The 26,200-nt window shown below is 38.9% G+C and overlaps 1 protein-coding gene across 2 annotated transcripts in view; it reads left to right on the forward strand.

The window, feature by feature from the left end:
• Positions 1-26,200, forward strand: part of MYL10 (myosin light chain 10) — a 106,462-nt gene that overhangs the window by 72,955 nt on the left and 7,307 nt on the right. For both annotated transcript variants that reach the window (XM_039333976.1, XM_039333975.1), the window contains exons 2-5: positions 8,857-8,946; positions 11,418-11,493; positions 12,274-12,378; positions 23,269-23,347. In XM_039333976.1, the coding sequence (XP_039189910.1) occupies positions 8,866-8,946; positions 11,418-11,493; positions 12,274-12,378; positions 23,269-23,347 (341 nt within the window). In that variant the 5' untranslated portion in view covers positions 8,857-8,865. The remainder of the gene's footprint in view (positions 1-8,856; positions 8,947-11,417; positions 11,494-12,273; positions 12,379-23,268; positions 23,348-26,200) is intronic.

The following is a 26,200-nucleotide window of genomic DNA, read 5'->3' on the forward strand; positions in this document are numbered from 1 at the left end:
TAACTTAATGGACTCACTATGTTTTGAGTATTTTAAGTAGTTTTTATATTTGCCTTTATAACTGTCTTCTGGACAGCACATACTGAGGGATCCAGTAGGGCCTACCTTATGGATCCTTGCTTCTATTTTCTGAGAAGTTCTACAGAAATGTATGTTCATTCTAGTGAACAGTTCCCTGCTTTCCAGCAAAACTGAGTGCTCTGATGCCTTAAAAAATGCTGTAGAAATCCCAAAGCAAAACCTTTTTCCAGTCTTGAACACCCATCCGTCACTTCAGAGGAATCTGTTGTGACATCATAAACTGAGACACTTGGATTAGATTTATCATCTAATTATAGCAGAATTGGAAAAAAAGAACTTTTTTTTTTCAAAAAAAGATCATAGGTATGGAATGCTGCCCATAAAAGGAAGGCATCAAACCATGGCAGCATTATGGATTAAAAAGGAATCCCGTGGGAGGGAAACTCCTAGGTACATTAATGGCATTTTTTTAAGGCTACAGAGAGAGAGCCTGCAAGCCACCAGTTGCCTCCCAGAAATCTTGAATCTGGAGCAGCTGAGAATTGTAGTTTTCATAAGCCCCTGGAGAGCCACAAATTGAAAAGGAATGCTTTCCAGTTCAGTTTTCAAAATAACATGGCGAAATGCTGCCTTTAGGTTGGAAAATATTGCAGCAGAGAAAGAGGTCCACTGGATCAAATTCTAGATGTTACTCTAGCCCAGTGTTTCTCATCCTTAGTAACTTTTAAGATGTGTGGACTTCAACTCCCAGAATTCCTCAGTTGGCATAGTTTCCACAGCCAGGTCTGGTTGAGGAATTCTGGGAGTTAAGGTCCACACATCTTAAAGTTGCTAAGGATGAGAAACATTGCTCTAGTGTCTAGTCCAGGGGTAGGCAACCTTGGCTCTTTTATGACTTGTGGACTTCAACTCCCAGAATTCCTGAGCCAGCCATGCTAGCTCAGGAATTCTGGGAGTTGAAGTCCACGAGTCATAAAAGAGCCAATGTTGCCTACTCCTGGTCTAGTCCAACTTCTTCCCTGCTGTTGTACTTCAGAAGTGCTGAGTATCATTTCCTCGTAGCCCCACAGAAAGATTATCTAGTTAACATTTTGCTGCTTGCAGTGGCCAGCCAGATGCCTTCAAGAAACCGATCACCAGAACAAGATGGCAAGCAACTCAGCTCTATTGTTTATTCTTCAGAAATTACAGTTCAGAGATAGTTTAAAGTTTCTCTTGATGCAACCTAAAACTGCATTTGCCTTTTTTTTGCAGTTGTATCTCACTACTGGTTTGCATTTGGTTTGCAATCAGCTATGATCAGAACAGAACACTTTATTGGCCAAATGTAATTGGACATACAAGGAATTTGACTCCGGTACATAAGCTCTCAGTGTCCATATAATTTTCACAAATACTCTGAATTAAATATCATTCATCCTATAATATGCATACTTAACCTTTGTTCCTTAAGAGGTCTGTATTAAATATCTTTCTTCAAGTTTCAGCCCATTTCTCTAACTTTTTAATATTGTTTCATATTTTATTTTTGCCTTCTACAGCAAGGGTCCCAAATCCCTGGTCTGTGCACCGGCACTGGTCTGTGGCATGCCAGAAACAGGGCTGTGCAAACGAGCAAAACCCCACCTGCGGAATGCAGGCAGCACGTGAAACTACACCCCCTCCATTCCACGGAAAAAACCTCTTTCCAAGGAACCAGTCCCTGGTGCCCAAAAGATTGGGAGCCGCTGTTCTACAGCATTGGCTATCCCATTTAATTTTGAATGCACTGCTAAAATCAAGTTTTATTATGCTTACCATGTGCCCATAATCTGTTTAGAACTTATCAGTTCTATAAATGAGAAAAAGTTAATCTGGCAAAATATGGTCTTGATTAATACATCCTAGTAATTACTGCACTGTTTTCAAGGAGCTTATAGATCATGAAATTTCACTAATTGGCTTCCAAGTTCTAGGGCAAAACTGAAAACAAATATGGAAATCTTGCAGATCTCAAATTCAATCCATGGCATTGTCAGGTAGGACTGGAAAAATTCTGCCCTGACAGCTTGCAAAGCCACGGGTGATACTGACTCATGTGAAACAGCTCTAAACGATATCCCTCTTGGCTATATTCTTTCATAATCCCCATCATTGGAATTAGTTTTGGTAAGCAGGCCTCTTCTTATTGCATCATCAGTAATACCTAGATGATAAACCTTGGCAAAGGTCCAAATGGGTCCAGAGCATCGACATCGACATAGAGGTGGGGGTAGTTATATCAAATGAGTCATCTGGCAAAAGCATGCCATCACGATACAAGAAACTCTTGTGCCTGTCTCATGATTTTACAGGCTTGTGGTCCACAAATTAGAGGTTCTCTGCTTAGAAGGACCAGTCCCTTCTAAGCATTCACACAACTGGATCTTTTATAACTGAGAGTCCACTTGTACTGTGTCTTGGTGTCCAGTGACAAAAAGAAGCCCTCTTGGACTAGCGTGTGGGTCCAGCACATTTACTTTGGATCCTTTCTTCTTCTGTACTTGTTCTCACCCAATTTAGAAACTTGATGGCAAGAAACATCTGTCTCCCAAAGGAACAAAGAATTTCAGAGAAATTCTCAGGGGTGACAGATGATATTCTTGTATTTTGTTCTGACCACCTCCAATAACATTATGGGAATGTTCAACCACCTACAGCCTCTCTCACTTCCCATATTTTCATTACAGGTAGTCCTCAACTTACAACAGCTCATTTAGTGACCATTCGAGGTTACTTATTATGACCATTTTTCACACTTACAACCATTGCAACTCCCCCCCCCCATGGTTACACGATTAAATTCAGATGCTTGGCAGCTGGTCTATACTGATGACAATTACTGTGTCCCAAGGTCATGTGATCACCTTTTGTGATCTTCTGATAAGCAAAATCAATGGGGAGGCCAGATTCACTTAACAACCGTGTTACTAACTTAACAGCTGCAGTGATTCACTTAACACCTGTGGCAAGAAAGGTCGTAAAATGGGGCAAAATTCATTTAATAAATGTTTCACTTAGCAACAGAAATTTTGAGTTCAGTTGTGGTCATAAGTCAGGAGCCACCTGTAATTCCCCCGCAAAAGACATGGCAAGACAACTCCTCCAGTGAGCTATTCCATCAGTAATATTTTGCATTTGAGAAGTTGTTGGAGAATTCCTTCTTTTCCAAAGTAATTGATAGAAAGTAATTCTAACTTGGCGGAGAATTCTGAAATGCTATTTTTGCTTTTCTCTGAATAACTTTACAAAGGACCCAGCATTTTTTGACTGGCTGAAAAATACATACTGGCACTTAATTTTAAATATTTAAAAAATATCTGCAAGTGAGCTGAAGGCTAATGGATGCTACCTGAATTAATACTCATCATATAAAGGAAAGTCTTGTCTTTTAATGATCTTTTTTTAAAACAATTGTCAGCCTCATTTGGAATCAACTTTTCATTGTGAGAGATGAAATGAAATCTTCCTTTTCTCCCAAATGGAATTAATGAATCAGAAAAAAAAGAGTGTAGATATGTTCAAATGTATGTTTGTAAAAACATAGAAGATCTTGAGAAATACATTTTAATCATCCATATTCAATGTTTCTGTCCAAAATTACATTTAAATCAAAATAATATATTATAAAAATATTTTTAATATGGCCAAAATTTATCCTTAGATGGTAGGGTTTCCAAAAACACTGGATGGTTTCAATTTTTAATTCAAAGAACTTTCCACATTTCTAGATGCCAAAGTATAGTAAAATATGTATTTTATTTTTTCCAGTGTTATGTAATAAAAAACCTGGCAGCTAATAACAAGAACTGAATCGATTTCTTATGTTGCATCAATTTATATGCATTAAAGATAGAATACAGTAAACCAACAGCCTCAATTCATTATGAAAGATTAATTATTTTTTCCCATTTCTTCAGAAACTTCAAACTGACAGGCTGGGAATTGATGCATGCTAATATGCGTGTGTGTTTTTTAAAAGAATTGCACTAACAAAGTTTAGAAATATAGTATAGTATAAATACTATATTTATATATAGTATTATTTAGTTCTATCTAATGTCACTCATAGACATCTTCATGACTTGCTGGATTACATTTAAAAAGATTTCTATGCTAAGAAGAGTTCTTGTGAGATCTCAGATCCCCTTCAAAGTTTTAGAGACAGAATCTGTCATGTCTTATGTAAGAAATGTTTCTGATACACCGAATCCCTTGCTATTCATTGAAGAAGACAATGCACCACTGTAGCTCAAACTAAAACATTTTCTAAAATAATTTCTATTGCAAATATGTTCAGCCATATACATTTGTAATTCTATCTTTCCTTTCCTTGTAGTGAACAAATTCACTTTGTCTTTATAAAGATGATGATGATGATGATAATAATAATAATAATAATAATAGGAGGAGGAGGAGGAGGAAGAGGAGGAGGAGGAGGAGGAGGAGAAGGAGAAGGAGGAGGAGGAGGAGGAGGAGGAGGAGGAGGAGAAGAAGAAGAAGAAGAAGAAGAAGAAGAAGAAGAAGAAGAAGAAGAAGAAGAAGAAGAAGAAGAAGAATGAGCCAAGGCTTTCCAAATTTCTGATGTCTGCAACAGAGCAGAACAAGGAATGGCAACACTCTGGAAGTTCTTTATGTGCCTGCAAGTCACAGCATGTTGGAGCATGGCTACCAATATTATTGTACATGCTCAAATGCTTCTGATGCACATCTTGTTCCTTGCTTGCTAACAAAAAAAAAAAAAAAAAAAATAGCCATTCTGGTTGGCTGGGTTTTGCTTACTAGTCAAAAAAACAGTCATCCGGGATGGCTTGTTTTCTGCCAGGAATTGCCAATTATTGTCCAAAAGTAGAATGGTTGCAGCCTGCTCGTCACTGTTTTTTTTCCCATCAAAAAATAATTAAAACACCATTATTATTATTTTTTACCCTCTGGATTTTTAAAACTTTTTTTGACTTCCTTGACACATTGTGTTCACATGTTTAACCAGGTCTGCCAAAGAGCTAGCATATGCATTCATACAGAGCTAAATCTATTAATGCATCAATTTTGGCCTTTGATTGTTGAATCAGAATCAGAAGAGAGCTAGAAGGGACCTTGGAGGTCTTCTAGTCCAGCCCCCTGCTCAAGCAAGAGACTCTATACCATTTCAGATGTGGCTATCCAGTCTTTTCTTAAACGCCTCTAGAGATGAAGCACCTACAACCTCTGAAGGCAAGCTGTTCCACTAGTTAATTGTCCTCACTGTTAGGAAGTTTTTCCTTAATTCCAGGTTGCTTCTCTCCCTGATTAGTTTCCATCCATTGCTTTTTTCCTGCCTTCAGGTGCTTTGGAAAATAAAATGACCCCCTCCTCTTTGTGGCAGCCTCTCAAATACTGGAATACTGCCCCCTTAGTCCTTCTTTTCTCTAGACTGGCCATTCCCAAATCCTGCAGCCATTCTTCATATGTTTTAATCTCCAGGCCTTTAATCATCTTAATTGTTCTTCTTTGTACTTTTTCCAAAGTCTCAACATCTTTTTTGTAAAGTGGTGACCAAAAGTGGATGTAGTGTTCCAGGTCTGGCCTTACTAAGGCTTTATAACGTGGTACTAATACTTCATGTGATTTTGATTCTATATGCCTCTGTTTATACAACCCAGGATTGTATTAGCTTTTTTGGCTGCTGTCACACACTACTGGCTCATGTTTAAGTGATCGTCCACTAGGACTCTCACAGTTACTGTTTTTCAGCCAGGTTTGGGTAGCAGTGGGTAGTGGTCGTGGGTAGTGCTAGCCTCAGTCAGACCATTTGGTGAGTTTGTGATACGGTGTATTGCCTGAATCCAGAAACTGAGCAAATTGAGTATCTGGCTAAAGAGTTTTGAATGGAATTAGCCCTGGGGATGTGAACGGATCTCTAGCATGTGACCTAACTAAGCCGCAAAGAGAGGCAATCGGGCACATCTCTTCACCACACTTTACATTCTACACTTTACATTCTAGTCCTCAACATACCGTAATTGAGCCCAATGTTTCTGTTGCTAAGCCAAACATTTATTAAGTGAATTTGCCCAATTTTACGACATTTCTTGCCACAGTTGTTAAGTGAACCACTGCAGCTGTTAAGTTAATAACACAATTGTTAAGTGAATATAGTTTCCCCATTGACTTTGCTTATAAGAAGGTCGCAAAAGGTGATCACATGACCCCGGGGACACTGTGACCGTCATATATATGAATCATTTGCCAAGAGTCTGAATTTTGATCACATGACCCTGGGGGTGCTGCAACAGTTGTAAGTGTGAAAAACAGTCATAAATCACTTTCTTCTGTATCGTAACTTTGAATGGTTACTAAATGAACTGTTGTAAGTTGAGGACTACCTGTACTGTATTTGTGTGTGTGTGTGTGTGTGTGTGTGTGTGTGTGTGTGTGTGTGTGTTTTCTCTATTTGGCATCTTAGTTCTGAGCTAATTCTGCCTTTCCATGGCTCTGAATGGTAGCCCTGATTTACATTTAGTGCTTGTAGGTGTTCCTCTTTTTTCCTTGACTCCCTGACCTGGGAAAAATGTAAAGAATTCTTGCAAGGAAAACCTAGCCTAAACTTTGAAAGAAAACAAAATAAAACCTTTGGCCAAGATAGTACAGCTTGGCCCAGCCTTCAGTTTTATCTTTGCAGGTTGATTTATTATTTTGGTGAGTGGAAATTAAAAGTACTCTTAGAGACACATCTAATTTTGAAAAGGAGGAAAGAATTCTAGGGCTGATTCCACCCATAAGAGTGGGAAATTTCTGCCTCATCCATTCTGATGATGACAACCACGATGATGATCAGTTTGCATTTCACAAATACAAAACCCAGGTTAACCTGGTAGTTATCCTTCTACATTTGTTTCTAAGACTGGTGAGGCAGTTCTCAGATCAAATTGACTAGAGAATATTTGCTCTCCAAAACTGACATAGTGCATATATTAATAAAATAATATTTAAAATGTATTCAAGTAGAGAAAATTACTTGTTAACCTTCATGCAGATCAAATGGCATAGAAAATCATGCACACTGGAGAATATGCACAGATTAACTTCCATGCACCCTTCAAAACATTATCTTGTTATATTACATTGTTATTTGTAAACCACCAAGAGCCACTTAGGTGAAATAGGCAATGTAGAAAATTGTTAAATAAATAAATAAAATAAGCTGCTGAAAACTAATTCAAATGGAAAACGAGAAACTGAAAAGACATTAATCACCATTCCTAGTCTACTGCCATCTAATGACTATACTATGTAATTACAGTAGTGGCCAAAATTGTGGAAACCTTTTGGAAAAAGTGTACAGTAGAAATGCCACCTTTGGTTAAGTTTCCACCAATTTTTCTTCTAATTTCTTTATAAACGTAGCCTTGTTCACTTAATAATACTATTTTACCTCACTTTCTGGGCAACCAGTCAACTCTTTGCACCATTACTTTAATTTTATTACGTTTTACAAGCTCACTAAATGAAAGGACACCAAAAAACCCAACCAACTTGATACGATCACATAACACACTGACAAATGTCCTCCTCTCAGCTTCAATACATGACATCAATAACTGAATCCTACTGTGATTTGATTGGCTCATTGCCAAAACAAAGTGACACCTGATTGGCTCTCTAAACACTCATGCTCATTGACTACAATCAGATGAAGGAAAGTTACCTGATATCAACCTGAGCAAGTTGTGCTTCCTTTTTCTGGTTATTTGGCTATAACTTTTCATAGAATACAGTACAGATAATTGAACAAAATTTGTTGCATTACATTTTTGATTAAATTATCTTTCCATTGATATATAATTTTATGGTACTACTCCAAAAAAAGGATGGTGTTATTAGCCATCAAACCTCAAAAATACACTTTTCCCAAAAGGTTTCCACAATTTTGGCCACTACTGTATGTTATCCGCATTAAGGAGTTTTTGAAATCACTACTATTAGCAATGGAACAATGTAGCAACAACAACAATACATTAATTATGTTGCACTTAGAAACTAATTGTGCAAACAGAAATAGATATCTATAGAACACACAAAAAATGCAAAATAGACATTAAAAAGCTAGATTTCTCCAACTCTAATGGCAAAATGGAATATCAAATAGGTAACCACTTTATACTAAAAGAAACTAGAACTTATAAAATCTACTAACAATAGGTTAACTGTTAGTAATGGTGCTAATTAAATCAAGTTATTATGTTTTACCATTAATAATAACTACCATGAGGTTTGGATTTGTGGAAAATGCTTTTGAGCTGCATTATATTTGATCATAGTTCTGATTACTGTACATGCTGTTAATTTTCTATTTTCTTATTTCTATATGGCACATCAGAGGGTTGAGCTGTGATTGCATAACTGTGGCCACCATCTTAACTGTTTTGATCCCTCTGCCCCCCCCCCAACACAGACCTGGTTGAAACAATATCATACCAGTGTATCAGGGACCTGTTAGTCCTTCAAGATAGACCGAACTAGGAAACCAAAGTCATGAATGCTAATACTTTTATTATAGGGTTACAATAACAGAGTCTTGTAAATCTGAATATGCCTCCCTCCCTTTATTTTTTTGAAAACTAGAGGGGTCTGGTCTCAGATGCTTTCTCGGATTACAGTTCTGTCCCAGACTCAGATCTCTTTTATCTGACCAAAGTCTTGATAGTGGCTCTTCCTCCTGTTCCTCAAGGTGATTCCTTCTACAGGACCTTAGCAGGTATTAAGAGCTCTTCAGGAACTTCAAGGTGGTTTGCAAATGACTCCTTTAATATGATTCTTCTTGTTTTTAATTCATAGGCTCCCAAAATGGCAAAGCAGAGGAAAGAAGAGGGCAGCGCCAATGTTTTGTCTATGTTTGAACAAAGCCAGATTCAGGAATTTAAGGAGGTACATTCCATTCATTGCTTCATGATTTTAAATTAATGATTGGTAAGATAAATTAATATGGAGTCTTTCTTTCTTAAATGATCCTATGGGGTGGAAATTTTATTACGGAGGACAAAAGAGTTTGGAGGCAGAGCTGGCATCTAATGTGGGTCATTTCCATTTTTGAGTTGTGAATGGTGGGGAGAAGGGCTTACAAATAGTCCTCATTTAATGTCTACTTGTTCAGTAGTTCAAAGTTACAATAGCAGTGGACAAGTGGTACTTATGACAGGTCCTTGCAGTTCCAACCATTGCCACATCCCCACAGTCACATAATTGTGAATTGTGACATTCCCTGCCAACTTCCCACACAAAAGGTCAATGCCCTCAGGAAGTCAGAAGCTGTGATCATGTGAGATTCTTACTTAATATGTGTGGTCCTCACTTAATGATGGCAATTAAGTCTGCCAGAGTTGCAACTGTTAAGTGACACAATCATGGGACATTGTGTCCCAATTTCCATTGTAACCCTACCTGTAATGTCATTTGTCCTGGAAAGCAGGATGTCTGGGGATGGCAGCAGCATCCTGGAGGGAGGGCAGGACACAAAGAAGTCAAGGCTGTGTCCACAACCACACAGTGGAAGCCTTGTCCTATGTACTTGTGACATCTTTGCTTGTACAAAAAGGACAAAACTTGGATCACACAGTTCCTACCAAGGGCTCTTGGAAACCAACCTAGCTCTGGAATAATAAACTTAACATCCAGTAAACTGGAAAAAAGACAATTTGATGCTACAAGTACATCTTATTTATGAAGCAGAGCAGATGGTTTACAGATAACTTGCATTTTTAAAAGAGCAGCAGTTAAAGCTTTATTTGCTAAATCAAAGGGGTTTGATTGAAATTTGAAGTTTGCCATTCATATGTGATGGACTGCAATTCCCAACATATGCAGCCAACGTGGATAATGGCCATGCTAGCTGGGGATAATATGAACTGCAGTTTCAACACACCTGGGAAGCATCAAGTGGGATTGGTTAAGATTGTGCTGAGATAATTGAAAAAGATTAAAAATCATTCCTGTTTGTGATGGTGGAAATTCTTAATATCATCAATCATCATCCATCATCATCATCATCCTATTTAATCTGGCTAGACAATTTAATAGTTATTTAACTGCTCAGGATATTTATTTTAAAAAGTAAAAATTAAACAAGGGAGTCTTTATTTATTTATCATACATTCTAGAACAGGGGTGTCAAACTGGCAGCCCGCAGGCCAGTTGCATCATACGGAGGCCGCACCCACCCCAGCTCCAGCAATGCAAAGAAGTCACAATACGTTGTGACACATCATGTGACTTGGCGAATTTGACACCCGTGCTCTAGAAGGAGAATTATAAACAGAAGGCCAAATTGCAAGAAATTAAAACTATTTTGCAGGAATCTTTTTGCAAAATATTTGAGGGCCCTGTGGCAAGCATTGTCACAATTTTGACACCTGATCTCAGACAAGCTTTGAGAGGCATTCTAGGCAGGTTATCTCAGGCTGGGGTCCTATCAGATTGCCTATACTTGCAAGGCTACATAGAAAAAGGTGGAGTAGCAACTATCAGAGTAAGGATTGGGATACTTTACAGGTAGTTCTCAAATTGTGACCACAACACAGCCTGGGATTTTGGTCATTTCATTGCAGTCATAATTCAAGATACCACATGACCAAACTCAATTCTACAACTATAGTCATAAAGCAAGTCACTGCAGTTGTTAAGTGAATCTCATGGTCATTAAGTGAACGCTGCATATCCAATGGGTGTTTTTTGCCATAATATAAATTTTTGTAAATCACAGTCGCACGTGCTGAGATAATTGAAAAAGATTAAAAATCATTCCTGTTTGTGATGGTGGAAATTCTTAATATCATCAATCATCATCCATCATCATCATCATCATCCTATTTAATCTGGCTAGACAATTTAATAGTTATTTAAATGCTCAGGATATTTATTTTAAAAAGTAAAAATTAAACAAGGGAGTCTTTATTTATTTATCGTACACTCTAGAACAGGGGTGTCAAACTGGCAGCCCGCAGGCCAGTTGCATCATACGGAGGCCGCACCCACCCCAGCTCCGGCAATGCAAAGAAGTCACAATACGTTGTGACACATCACGTGACGTGGCGAATTTGACACCTGTGCTCTAGAAGGAGGATTATAAACAGAAGGCCAAATTGCCTTCACCACTGTAACCAGTTGTAAATGCGAGTCAATTGCCAAGGGTCTGAAATGCCTTCTCATGACTGTGGGCTTAGGTTGGTAGCTGTAACTTGGAGGACAAGTCATAAGTAGCTTTTTAAAAGTCTGTTATACCATTGAATGATCATTAAAGAACAGAGGCTCCTGTCTTCTGATCCAAAGAATCGAAGAGCATTTTGGATCTGCTTGTTCTTTGCAAGATTCCAAATGTTGATTCACGTTTTGCTCTTCAATAGGCGTTCACTATCATGGATCAGAACCGAGATGGCTTCATTGACAAGGCTGACCTGAGAGACACTTTTGCCGCACTGGGTAAAGACAAAGAATACAGACAAATGTGTCATTTGCTGATAGCCTTTTATTTTTAAAAGAAGTTTCTTCGGAGGAGGGGTTATCCTGGGTGTGTATCAGCACACTGCAAGTACTTCTTCGTTGGCATATGGGCAGCAGTATGTTGACCAGTAAAGACAGCCTATAAGTTAGAGATCCTGAATTGCCTGGAACAACATATACATGGATGGGGAAAAGTGGAGTTTAACTGAGCTTGTGCGATACTGGCCAATCATGCTAAAATTGATTGACACTGTCCTTATCATTAGCAGGGGATCTTGCATGCAGCACAGGGTAGCTACAACTGACAGCCAAGAGTTGCCAGCTTATTCACCAAGAGGAATTAGTTTATGTAGTTAGCCTAATAACTTCAGTGAAATTAGATAATCAAACTGAAATATCAAAATATGGAACACATATAGAAGCAATAGAGGAGAATATTTGGAACTCAGGGTTGGAATGAGGGCCCTTGGTGCTCTTTGAACTTGGTTGTTTTTTTGCAGACATTTCATTACCAAACTAGGTAACATCATCGGTGTACTGATGATGTTACCTAGTTTGGTAATGGAACATCTGCAAGAAAACAACCAAGTTCAAAGAGCACCAAGGGCCTCTCATATATAGAAGCCTTATTTGGCCTGGTAATATTAATAATATTTGAGCAATTATCTTCTGTTCTCCCAGGCCATAGTGACTTTATTCATTACTGCATTTGATATTTCCTTGGCTTTCATAGTATATAATCAGAATATTACATCATAGGGCGTATGAATGTTAAAATGGAAGAGTTGGAAGCAATGATCAAGGAAGCTCCAGGTGCCATCAACTTTACTGTCTTCCTTACTATGTTTGGTGAGAAACTGAAAGGTAAGAAGTAATCAGATGAGAATGGCATATGTGGAATATGGGTCTATTCTCTTCACCCACAATAGCTGTCTTTTTGTCTACATGTTCATTTGTCCTAGAGTATAGTATCTTTCCCACAGCAAAATCATGGGCTAACTTAGGTTTTAGCCAAACTTTGACTGAGTCCACTTTCAAAATGAAAACCACGTCTAAAAGAGTATATTCATTGAATCTTGCAGGGACACCGTATTAATGAGTGTTTCCCTTGGTCACTGTCAACTTCCCTAACCTACCTGAATGTCTTTTTTTTAGATTATTTTAATGAAGAAAAGCACAGTTAAGTGGGAAATTGAGATGCTATAGAGTACAGCACCCTACTTAATCTTTATTTCCCAGAATGCTTCTGATTATCATATAAGTTCCTATGTATTTGTGGGGAACAGGATTGTGGATGGTTGCACCCCGATGCCTTGTTGAAAAGGCAGCTTTCTGATCAGAAACAAAAAAACAGAACAGTCTATTGGGATGTGGAGAATACTCTGAGGGTCCAGAGATGATATTGGAGAGTAGCCTTAACTGTTTGCCTTCCTATCGCAGAAGCCACTTTATGAAGAGAGCAGATTACCACCTGTGTCTACACAATGCAGACTTTGCCTCAGATGCTAAAGCAAAATTAAAGAAGAGAAATGTAATAATAATAATAATAATAATAAAACTGGAGAAGATAACAAAATACAAAGACCTACAAATAAAAAATAGAAAGACTGTGTCAAAGAGAAGCAAGGGTAGTACCAATAGTAATAGGCGCCTTGGGTGCAATTCCAAAGCAACTGGAGCACCACTTGAACACCATTGGCACAGACAAATTCTCCATTAGTCAATTGCAAAAGGCGGCCTTACTAGGAACCGCCTCCATCCTGTGACGATATCTGTAATAACATCAAACATCCACATCTGCCTATCCCAGGTCCTTGGTAAGGACTTGATAGGTAGACAAAATGCCAAATCCAGTTTGAACATTTGGCTGACTGTGCAATGATCCATAATGATGATGATGAGGAGGAGGAGGAGGAGGAGGAGGAGGAGGATGAGGATGATGAGGATGATGGAAGAGACCTTAGAGGCCATCTAGTCCAACCCTCTACTCAGGCAGGAAATCTTGACCTACACCATTTCAGACAAATGGCTGTCCAGTCTCTTCCTAAAAACTTCCAGTGTTGGAGCATTCACAGCTTCTGGCGGCAGGTTGTTGCACTGGTTAATTGTTCTAACTGTCAGAAAATTTCTCCTTAGTTCTAGGTTGCTTCTCTCTTTGGTTAGTTTCTACCTGTTGCTTCTTGTCCTGCCTTCAGGTGCTTTGGAGAATAGCTTGACTCCCTCTTCTTTGTGGCAGCCCCTGAGATATTGGTACACCGCTATCTTGTATGGAAAAAGACCATCACATTCAACCATAATGTGGTTTATTTGTTTGGATGTAGCATGCCTTTTTTTTCTTAGCCAGAATTTTCTACTATTGTTCTTTGCTGGATGACCTTGAATGGGGGGGGGAGAAACTGTAGATCATGTCCACAAAGAGCATAAATCAAAATGAGAATATTATGGGATGGAACCACATCATTTGAAGAAAGGCCTTTCTCCATATATTTCAATGTAAATCTTAAGACTTTGTGGATTTCCTCGAGGTGTTTTCCAGTAAGCAGAGTCAGTAAATCACTACTCCCTATTCAATTAATTGTTCAACTAATAGAACCTGATCTTTTCATATTTGCTGGAACTTTGAGGCAGGTATATATACACAGACACATATGAACACATACATATAGAGTGTGACACATGCCTACATTATTTGAGAGGGGATGGAATCACCAAGATTGGTTTCAGTCGGTGTTAACAAGCCCAGGTTGACAAAGGAGGGGAATTAGGTATTGTACAGATTTTTGACAGTATGTTTGTATATATATTTTTCCTATATATTCTTCCTTGGCAGAGTAGTGGAGGTGGAAATGCCTTAAATGTATGGTTGTTGTCCTTTTGGGTAAATAGAGTGGGTAGTCCAGATATTTAATGAAGAAAAATTAATCAACTAAATTTCAGTTTACTGGCTGATTATTCAAATTTTCAATCCTCTGTCTATGGTGATTGAGCTCAATAAAGGTTATTCCAGAGTAGTTTGTTAGGGTAGATATTGTTAATTTTTCTCCACAAAGGCCATCATGTGAGAAAGTGTTCAAAGCCCTCCTGTTTAGCTCAGACACATCCGTATCCCTAAAGAACTACTTTGTTTCAAAATGAAATATTTACTAAGACAAATGTTCCAGCAATCAGCCCTAATTCAGATTGGTTTGTAATTAATAGCCTGTTAGTTTAGCATTCCAAATATGGTTATTGTTGATTCTGTAGACTGTTGACAACAACAAGAACTCCTGAGTAGATATGGGGGTGAGATGAGGGATGGACTAAATATGATAAATCAGCACTGACATTATTAATTTAAAAGTAATCCAATAAGATTTAGGTCATTGTGTGTCTCGTGAGAGCAGAGGAATAGGCAGACGTCTCCTGCCCTCCTTTTCTCATTATAAGGGCTAGATCAGATCATGGGTTTGGCAGACAGAAGAATGATGTTTGGTGGACTGACAGGGGACCTCTTCTTCCTGCTTCAATTTTGAGAGAAGCCACTTTAGTGGTAGCACTATTTACTTATGATGAATGGTTAAGGAACTGGGTATGTCTAGCCCACAGGTAGGCAACCTCGGCTCTTTTATGACTCATGGACTTCAACTCCCAGAATTCCTGAGGCTAGCTTATCAAAGAGAAGGACCGGAGTGACATGATAATTGCCTTCCAGTATTGAGGAGTAGTCATAAAGATGGGGAAGTCAACTTTTTCTCCAAAGCACCTGAGTGTAGGACAAGTAGCAATGGGGAGAAGCTTGTCAAAGAGACCCAAAGCTGCCTTTTCAAGAGGCAACTGGACTTTCTTGTTTTTCTTTGAAGATGTTTCACTTCTCATCCAAGAAGCTTCTTCAGCTCTGATTGGATGGTAGGGAATGGAAGGATTCATATTCCTTGCAGACAGCTGGTCATTTGCATTCTTTTAGAGAGTCATTGAGGCCAATTGGAGGTTTATCTGTGTCCTCAGGGTCACCTGAGTAGTACAAATGTATGTGGATCCTTCTTGAAACTGCTGAAAGGACTGTGTTGTAGACTGGAGAGAGATGATGTTATATCCCTTCCCTTCTGTTGAGAAAGGGCTATTCAATTTTACCCAAGAGTTCTGCAGCACATTCTTCTATGGCAGATCTTCAAGCAGTCTTCTCCAGGCTCTTGGTTAAGGGAGATGGTAAAGCTCCTGACCTGGAATGCTAATGGCCTTAATTCCCCCCAAAAGAGAAAGAAAATCTTTCATTACTTAAAGCAACATAATAATGATATTATTTGTTTGCAGGAAACACATATTTTATCTAAAGACCAAAAACATTTAGCCAATGCTCGTTTGGGATCTCATTTTGTATCTTCTGCTCCTGGGAAAAAAGGGGGAGTAGTCATTTATGTTAAGCAAAATTTATCAGCCTGTTTGGTAGAATCTGATCTTCAAGGGAGATATGTTACTTTCTTATATTTCTTTTCTTCTTTCTTTCTCTTTATTCTTCTTTTTTTTAAGTATTTTCTTTTTTTCTTTAATATTTATGTCTTTATATATATATATATATATTATTGTTAATTATTCTATTAGTAGTTTAAGTAACGTATTTAGACTTATCTATGGTTTATTTATTTTTTTTAAGAATTCAAAAAAATTTAATTAAGCCTATATTCAGCTCTGGGAAAGTTGAGGGAGGAAGTGGGAGGGTTGGGGTGGGTTGGGGAGGGTTGTTTTTTCTTATTTTGTAAAATTTTAAAAATTTTCAATAAAAAAAAAGAGAAAGGGCTATTCAATTTTGACATAGATGGCCTCCTTGACCCCTCTTTCAAACCAGTGGTCATCTCTATCCAAAATGTGGACTTTGCTATCTTCAAAAGAGTGGCCTTGGTCTTTTAAAAGCACATGGACTGCTCAACAGAGGGGGAGGAATATGACATCATCTATCTCCAGTCTACAACACAGTCCTTTCAGCAATTCCAAGAAGGCTCCACATCCATTTGCACTACTCAGGTGACCCCAAAAACACAGATAAACTTCCAAGTGGCCTCAACGACTCTCTAAAAAAATGCAGATGACCAGCTATCTGCAAGGAATATAAATCCTTGCGTTCTCCACCATCCTGTCAGAGCTGAAGAAGCTTCTTGGATGAGAAGCAAAACATCTTCAAAAAAACCCCCCAAAAAGTCCAGTTGCCTCTTGAAAAAGCAGCTTTGGGACAACCCTGACTTGGATGACTGAGAATCTTCATAGACACTGATCAAAGAAAGATCCAGCCTAGAACTAAGGAACAACTTCCTGACAGTGGGAACAATTAGTTAGTGGAATGGCTTGCCTCCTGGAGTTGTGGTACTCCATCACTGAAGGTTTTCAAGAAAAGATTGGGCAGCCATTTGTCCAGGATGGTATAAGGTGTCCTCCTGGGCAGGGGGTTGGAATAGAAGTTCCTTCCAGTCCTATGATTCTATGACTTTCTGCTACTGTGGCTTGGTTTGGCTGCCTTCCTTACCTAGATGACTTCTTCCAACATGTTTCAGGCCTATAGCTTGGCTTCTTTGGTTGAGTGAAGAGACATCTGGACCATTTGTCCAAGCCACCGACATGATGACTGCAGCATTTCTATGAATTGGCAGTGACTAGATGGCAGGAGTGGTGAAGCAGCTTTAGCCAGATGGGGAAAGATGGGCATATGAAAACCTGCATCCTCTAAGCTGGGAGATTCTTTCACTGTGAAGGACCTGTGGCCTTCAGAAGGAATCTGTTGGCTGCTGCAGGGCAGTAGTGTGTGGAGCTGAAACCAGAAATGAGTGGAGACAGGATTAAAACTGGGGCAGCAATTCTTTCTCTTTTTGGCATCTCTTCTTCTTTCTCTCCCAAGCAAGCTGCTAAAGATCCTCAGACACTATTACCAAAATCTGAGCTTGCACAGGGTGATTAGTCCGAGGAACTAGGTTGTTCTTCTCTGCCTAGAATCTGTCCTACAGCTTTCTGTTGCAGTGGATGGTCTAAGATCCCAGCTTGTTCTGCACTCAAGACCAAAACAGTTTTGGCCAATCCAGCTAAGATCAATTCCCAGTTGTCTCTTTCACTGACAAGCCTATATCCATGAAAGATTGTAAAAAGTCTCCAGCACTGGAGAGTTTTCCCACCCTCTCTGATGGAAAAAAAGAGACAAGAGAAGACAAGAATAAGCATTGTGTACTTTGTCATCTTCCTGGACTCTTTGCTTTGAAGTGGAACTTTGTGGCAAGCATTCTCTATTGATTAGCTGGTGCATAAAGTGGTTTCTTTGATGAAGTGAAGCATCTCTGTGTGGTATACAAATTGCATTTCTTCCAGCCCTTTGTAGAGAGGAGACCCATGTGGTTGGCATTAACACAAAATGCTTTTTCGTTTTTCTTTAACTACTCATCTGGCGTCAGAATATGTATCTCCCTGTTCAAAATTCCCAGAAATCCACCCCACCCCTCCACTCCTGCTTTGACCAACCTTTGATGGGTTTAATTGATTTCTAGCACAGCTAATTTTTTTGAATAGGGAAATTGTCCAAGTTATACCATGGTGTTGGGTTCTGAAGGAAAAGGACTGCAAACCTGCCATTGTGGCTTCTTTCACAGCTTCGTTCTTTGTTGCATAATTGCTTTTAAAAATCTGTAGCTTCAGGCCAGTTTGAGAACTTTGGAGAAAGAATGAGTTTATTTTGTTCAACAAATCCTTTGTAAGGGTTTGACTAGCAAGTATTTTCTTTTGATCAGGGGTAGGCAACAGTTCAAACTGTTGTATTTATCCTGTTGGCATAAATAGATGGAATGAACTTACTTTCCCTTATTTTCAAGTAGGCAATAACATTTTTACCCAACTTTAATGATTTCTCTCCCTAAAGTTCTGATCATCCTGGTTGCATTGTTCTTTCTTAAGTTGGCTTTATTCTGCCAATATGTAATGTATTGATTTTATATTATATCGTCAGAGTTCTTATTAGGATCCAATTTATACATATACAGATTTATACATATAACTCAATATAAATATAAATAAATATATTTTATGTAAATATATATATAATATAAATGACTTTATCATCTTTAATCCTGGATGGGGTGGCATTGCCCCAGGGATGTTCTGTCTACAACTTGGGGGTTCTCCTGGCCTCACTACTCTTGCTCAAAGAGCAGGTGGCAGTCACGGCTAGGGGATCCTTTGCACAACTTTGAGTTGTGCACCAGTTGTGATCTTTCCTGGATCAGGAGTCCCTGCACTCAGTCATTGATGCCCTAGTCAACTCACAACTGGACTTTTACAGTGCACTGCACATGGGGTTACCTTTAAAGAACACTTGGAGTTTACAGCTGGTGCAGAGTGCAGCAATGCCAGAAGTTCTTGGAGCCTCAAGAATGGCCCTTGGAACACCACTGCTCTGTGAGCTGCATTGGCTGCCAATTTGCTTCTGGATACAATTCAAGGTGTTGGCAATTATCTTCATGGCATGAGTCAGGCTACTTGAGGGATGGGCTCACCCCACTTGTGCTGGCAGAGAGAGGCATGCTGCAGGCCCCATCAGCCTGGGTATTCCGGCTGGCAGTCTCCAGCAGAAAGGCCTTCTCTGCAAACCCCCTACCCCAATTCTTACATTCTAGTCACTGAGCTAGTCATTGAATGATTTAAAACTAGAATATGACTTTTAGTGTGGTTATTTCAGACAGGTAAAATGTAATAGGTTGATTACAGATTATCAGCAATTTGGCATGTGTTTCAATAACAACAGAAGGCAGAAATGTCAAAGAATTTACCAATCTTATTGAGAGAGTATTTGGCAGTCTTAATCCCCAGCAAGATAGAATCTTGCTAGTGTTTTCTATTCCCTATAATAACTCCCCTATTTCTGCAAATGTATAAAGCAGCCAGGAATGTAATTTTTGCTTAGTTTTTAACATCAAATTCGATCGGAGCAATGTGTGATCGTAGCTGTTTCTTCCTTTTAAAAGGAAGAAACAGCTACGATCATACATTGTTCCTAGAAGCACGAAGCCGAAAACACCAGCCTGAAGATGACAAATGAGACTTCGTCGAAACATCACCAAGACACTTCCAATTTGACGCGGGAGAAAACCCGAATGACCAAAGACCTACATACAAACACTCACAAAAACCTCAGAAAACAAATATATATATTTGGCCAAGACAGTTCCAATTTGACGCGGGAGAAAACCCGAATAGCCAGACCTATATATATATATATACATATACATATACATATACATATACATACATACATACATACATACATACATACATACATACATACATAATCCTCCCTGCTGAACAAACCAGCAATGTCTAGATGGGTCATTAAAAATCTAGACATAATTTTTCCAGGGGAGAAATCTGCCCACAAAGCTGGAAATAAACCAAATTGACTTTACCCTGAGTTATATATATTTAGCAATCTGTGGGATGTCAGAGCTTCTACACCAGGGTGCCCAACCTTTGCAAATTTAAGACTTGTGGAATTCAACTCCCAGAATTCCCCAGCCAGCCTGCTCTACACATAATACCCAGTGTTAGCCTACGTTCCATGATTGTGTAAAGAACTTCCCCATTAAGTTAGTGTTTTTCATGGTTCTGGTAGAACTGTATTTTGTATTGTTTAGCAGCAGCTCCCCAGATTTTCAAACTTTATTCTATATATCCTGCATCATCTATTCTTTTCAGATTCAAGTTATCAGATTGTATGTATTTATTTATAAATATTGGTAAACTCCATTTCTGGATGGACTCCCTAGGCAAAAGGATAAGATTATAGTATGAAGCACAATGAATATTTTAAAAAATGAAACCAACATATATTTAATATATTTTTTGTTGTTGTTAGTTGCAAAGTCATGTCCGACCCATCACGACTCCATGGACAACGTTCCTCCAGGCCTTCCTGTCCTCTACCATCTTCTGGAGTCCATTTAAGCTCATGCCTACTGCTTCAGTGACTGCATCCAGCCACTTCATTCTCTGTCATCCCCTTCTTCCATTGCCCTCAATCTTTCCCAGCATTAGACTCTTCTCTAGTGAGTCCTTTCTTCTCATTAGGTAGCCAAAGTACTTGAGTTTCAACTTCAGGATCTGGCCTTCTAAAGAGCAGTCAGGGTTGATCTCCTCTAGGATTGAGCGGTTTGATTGCCTTGCAATCCAGGGGACTCGCAGGAGTCTTCTCTAGCACCATAATTCAAAGGCGTCAATTCTTATTTAATATATAAATCAGGCTATATATTTTTATCTCATATAAAGTGCTACAACTCCTGTTATCTTTGACTACTTCATTGTTTGTATTAATTAGTTTATAATTATTTTAGAGGGGAATAAAAATAATAATGCCATAGAACAACTAAAATAGTAGTAAAATGACTGTGACAAAAGAAAATAAATATAATCCCAATACTAATAGGCACCTTGGATGCAATCCCACAACCTCTGGAGATCATTTGAACACCAACAGCATTGACAAAGTCACTATCAGTCAATTGCAAAAGACAGCTTTACTTGGAACAGCTGACATCTCACGACTCCACCTTCAAGCACACCAAACAGCATCTACCTATCGCAGGTCCTCGGGACAAACTCAATAGGTGGCTAAAAATGCAAAATCCGGTTGAAGCATCTAGCTGACTGTGCAACAAGCCATAACATTCTATTTCAAATGAGGCATGGGGCAGGAGTCACAAAATTGCTTATCTCCCTCACCTTGCACAAGGTATTTGTGCAACTTATTCTCAGCTTTTCCAATTTTGTGGAGCTCACGTGCAATTATGTTCACTTATGTGGAACTTATACCTCTCTAAATTCTGAGGAGTCATGGATCATATTATAGGACTTTGCATGTTTACTTATCATAAATATATTTATCCTCTAAAGCAGTGATTCTTAACCTTTTTAATGCCACGACCCCCAACCGGTCATAAGTCGAGGACTACTCAACTGGTGCAGCACCGTTTGCAGAATGGGACTTTTGGCGGGCTCAGCAGGGCAGAGACAGCCTGGACAATTCCTATTGACTTTTGAAAGCCAATAGAATTAGACTCTATTCAAGAGAGTCTATTCTATTGGCTTTCAAAAGCCAATAGAATAAAAGGGAGTAGCACAGCTAAGCAAAAGGGGAAAAAAATGGCGGACAGCCTTGTTTGGCGACCCCCGTGAAATGGTCGTTCGACCCCAAATGGGGTCCCGACCCACAGGTTGAGAACCACTGCTCTAAAGCACCTAACAACTTTTCAATCACCAGGAGTATCAATGGGAAGCAGTTGTTAACAACTGATTTGATGGTGTTTCAGATTTAGGTTCCGTTGCTTGGGTGGTTATTTAAATGATTATGGCTCTCATATATTAGTTGCAAAACTCAGGCAGCCTTCAAGGGGCAGAACAAAGTTGGTTTTATGTTCTCTTTGCTGTCCCCTAATAGTTACCCAGATTTTTGCTGCCAGATAGGGTAACTGTCATTTTTCTGCAGCTGTAAAGGCATAAATGACCTTTTCACCTCGAAGCCAAGAACCAAGAACATCACAAACATGTATTTGTGTGTATTTCTCTCCAAGGAATGTGCTATAGAGATTAAAAGAAGACTATCGGAGGAAACAGTCTGTTATATTTTCTCAAGGCATTAATCCAGCGGGTACTGATGTTGGCAGCCGGTTTCTGGAACTAGGCCCTCTGTCCTATGAACACACAGAGTTATTTTGCAGCTGTTATTTTGCAGCTATTATCACTCTTCCAAAGGATAGTCTGTTCTGCTTTCACAAATTTTTATTCTGAAAAAAATGAAAAAGATAATCATTAAATACATATGGAATAATAATGGGAACTATATTTAATTCATTTCAATTAAATCAACTTTAACATTTATCTAGTCTACACCGTCTTTCTCTCCTGGTCTTGAACACTTTCTGGAGATTAAAAAAAAGTTACAATCAAGTAGTTTTATTTATTTATTCACCTAAATGCCCTTTTCTTAGCTCATCCAAGGGATGGAATATTATCTGTCAAATGCTGCTTGCATGCATCATTTCTAAAAATGCTGGTAGCATCTATTTCTAAGACATTTGTAGAAGTGGAACAATAGCTTGGAATCTTGGTTCCCTAGTTAGTTGTTGACATTATACAACAGGGTTGATCCTTCCTCTGGGTAAACTGGAGATTCTGATGTTCATGGGTGACTATGAAAATTGAGAAAAAAAAAGGGGGGGGGTGCTTGGTTCAGTTGCTGGAGAATGACAAGAAGATCAGTGGTGGGATTCAAATATGTGAACAACCGGTTCTCTGTGTGGATACTGTTGCCGGAAGTCCATTCTGGGCCTGGGCAACAAAAAAATTAGCTACCAGTTCTGCTGAACTGGTGCGAACTGGCTGAATCCCACCACTGAAGATGCTTTCAAAACTAATTCAAGATACAAGAGTGGCAGATTGTGCTGTCTCATGTCTGAGCAGTAATAATATTGCTGCGGAAAATTGGAATTGCTTCCCTTTTTGACATACCCCAAACGATTGAAAAGTGCAGAACGAATACCCGCAAACATTTGCTTTAGCAGAACTGATTGAATTATCTTAGATGGCATTGTTCAATGGACTCTATTCATGCTTTCAGTTGCCAGACCTCAAAGATATAGGAATCCAATAATAAAAGATAATAATCAAACATTGCACGTTCAATATGTCTGCCGTTAATGCCCATGCAGAAAAAGCATTCAGAGTAAATAAAGAATCCGATTGTTCCTTTTTTTTAAGGCACGGATCCAGAAGAAATCATTTTGAATGCTTTCAGAGTTTTCGATCGAGAAGGAAAAGGTTACATAAAAGCAGATTAGTAAGTAGTATTTTACTTTACTTTTTTTTTTTTTTTTACAAAAAATCCCTTCCCATTGTTGTTTCTGTTGTCTGCATTTTGTCTGTAGTATCGTGCCTTGTTTCAGTGAGATCTCCAATAGATTAATCTATCACCACGGAAAACAAATCAGTTTTTAGTCCAATTTCTGTGAGGCCACTGAAAGTTTTCAGTGCATTGAGATTAAGATCAGAAGAAAAAGAACGTGAAAGCTAAATATATAGCTTAAGCAGAGGAGAACTCAAAGATTATTCAATGCTCAGTGCATTCAGATTATTACAGAACCATGGCTTTCCAAAGGCGATTCAGCTAACTAAAAACTAGAGGCACCCCCCATGATTGTTTGCTGTTATTTATTGTTTGTTATTTTGTTCCATCTTGTAGCAGGATTTGAATTTGTGCACTGCACAGAGCCCTCAGAGTTAGGTGGCTTAATGCATATTTTATGTTTATTTTTATTGCTTTTTAATTAATAACAAAAAAGAACAAAATACAAACAAAAAATTATTACTGTTATCATTTTAACCTACTGTATTCTGTATAAATGAGCCCCATATTTCATTACACTTATCCATAAAAGTCTACATTTATAGACAATCTGCTCATAGGTAGTTTAATGCATGTTTAAAATAAATAAATAAGGACTCCTTCCTCATTATGCTATCCTCCAGTTAGGCACAATGAATCAGGACCTTATATTAAGTTCCATTTAAGATGATTTACTGCTCATGCATATATTGAAGAATCTAGTCAACTAATGATCAGCACTAAACTGGCGCTAGATTAAGAGTCAGTGGAATTCAAGAGCTGTTGGACTTAGACCATTTGTGGAAATGTAATAATTCTAGGCTGATTATTCACTTGGCTCCACCCCCAGGTTCCGCCTGCTCTTCTCTTATAGGTGGACTGGGAGCACAACTTCTATAACTCCCAACTACATGCCAGTGGGGAATAATTGGGTTTATCATGCCAAAATATGATAAATCAGGTTGGGGAAAGCTACATTATTATGACACCCAAATGGGTTATTAGTATATGATAAATAAATCCAGGTCTTCTGTTTCTGGGAATGATCACATCAGCAGCAACCAGCCCCCTATAAACCTAGTTAAATTTGCTAACACATTTATTCATTCATCACCACAGGAGAACTTCATTTTACTTGTTAGACCTAAGAGTAACATTGATCCTTACAAATCCATTCCATGACTATATTTTGACATTCAGCACCATTTTGACGTTGGGATCTAATTGTTATTTATTTATTAGAGCCCCTCATTCATCTCTTGGAGAATTTGTCCTGTTCATGATAGAGTTGCTATTAATTAATAGAATTTTTCCATATTATTTTTTTTTAAAACAAGAAATGGCAATAGCAAATAACTCCCCTCCCCCTCAAACTGGCCATGTTTGACCTTTTAATAAGAATGTTTGTCTTATTAACTTCCTTTTGGGAGCATTTCATTTTTTCCACTAGAGATATTTTCACTTCTTGCTTGGGAAGCTATGACTCATTTGGAAGATTTGAAACAGATGATATGTATGTATCCACCCCACACCCACACATACATGCATATACAGATAGTCCTTGACTTACAACAGTTCATTTAGTGACTGTTTGCAGTTACCACAGCACTGAAAAAATGACCTTTTTTCACACTTACAACCATTGCAAAATCCCATGGTCAAAATTCAGAGGTTTGGCAACTGACTCATATTTATGACAAGGTCCAGTGGTCCAGGGATCATGTGATCACATTTTGCAACCTTCTGATAAGCTGTGGGGAAGGCAGATTCACTTAACAACTGTGTTACTAACTCAACAATTACAGTGATTGACTTAGGAATGGTGGCAAGAAAGGTCATAAAATGGGGCAAAACTCACTTAACAAATGTTTCAGTTAGCAACAGAAATTTTGGGCTCAACTGTGGTTGTAAATCCAGGACTAACTGTATGCATGCACCATCCTCCTCAGGCATCGATATTTAGGAGCCCAAAACTCAGGCCCAAAGCGTACTTGAACATCAGCAGCTACAAAACTGCAATTATTGTTTTCTGCTTTTCTCCAATAATAATGCTTCAGTTGCCATAAGAAGAGTCCCCAAAATCTGAATTTAAACAGTCTTGGTTGGAAATTAACTGTGCTCAAAATTTAGCCATCAACCTGCCTATTTCTAGGGCCTGGAATATCCCTCTGCACTATGGGGGGGGGGGAATTCTCCTTTATCTTGCTTCCTGTCTTATCTAATTAGCTAAAGGGATGCTCAGTTTTCTGTCTAACAGGAAATCAATGCAGAGGATAGTAATTTTTAGCTCTGGGAATTCAGTCTTCTTCTTCCTACCTAGGACTAGTTTTTTATTCTTAACTAGAATAGTTGCAACATTTTCTGCCAATTTATTTTATGGGAGTTTTCTGTCTTGTTAAACAAGAACAGCAATTGCCTAAGTCAATGGTGGCGAACTTATGGCACGCGTGCCAGAGGCGGCACTCTGAGCCCTCTCTGTGGGCACACACACCATGCTCCGGAGATGGCAACCGTCGCTCTTCAACCAGCCTCCCACTAACTCACCGAAGTCCCACTTGGCCGGATGCATCCCGGCATGGCTGGTTTCCCTCCCCCCCGTCCCATCCCTCCTGGCCTCACATGCTCTCCTTTTCCCAGGCATGACCCACTAGCATCGCCTTCTCGGCTGTCAGCCGGCCATCCAGCTCAGAGGCGACTTCTCTGGCTGGCTGCGGAGCTCCATAGTGTGCTGGCCAAGGGGCTGGCAGGCTGTGGCTGCTGACGGACACCATCGGTCCCCATGCGCTTGCTGGCCTCTGTATGCAAGGG

This window comes from Crotalus tigris, unplaced genomic scaffold (assembly GCF_016545835.1).
Source record: "Crotalus tigris isolate CLP2741 ecotype Arizona unplaced genomic scaffold, ASM1654583v1 scf7180000024514.4999324561:1519799, whole genome shotgun sequence".
NCBI lineage: Eukaryota > Metazoa > Chordata > Lepidosauria > Squamata > Viperidae > Crotalus > Crotalus tigris.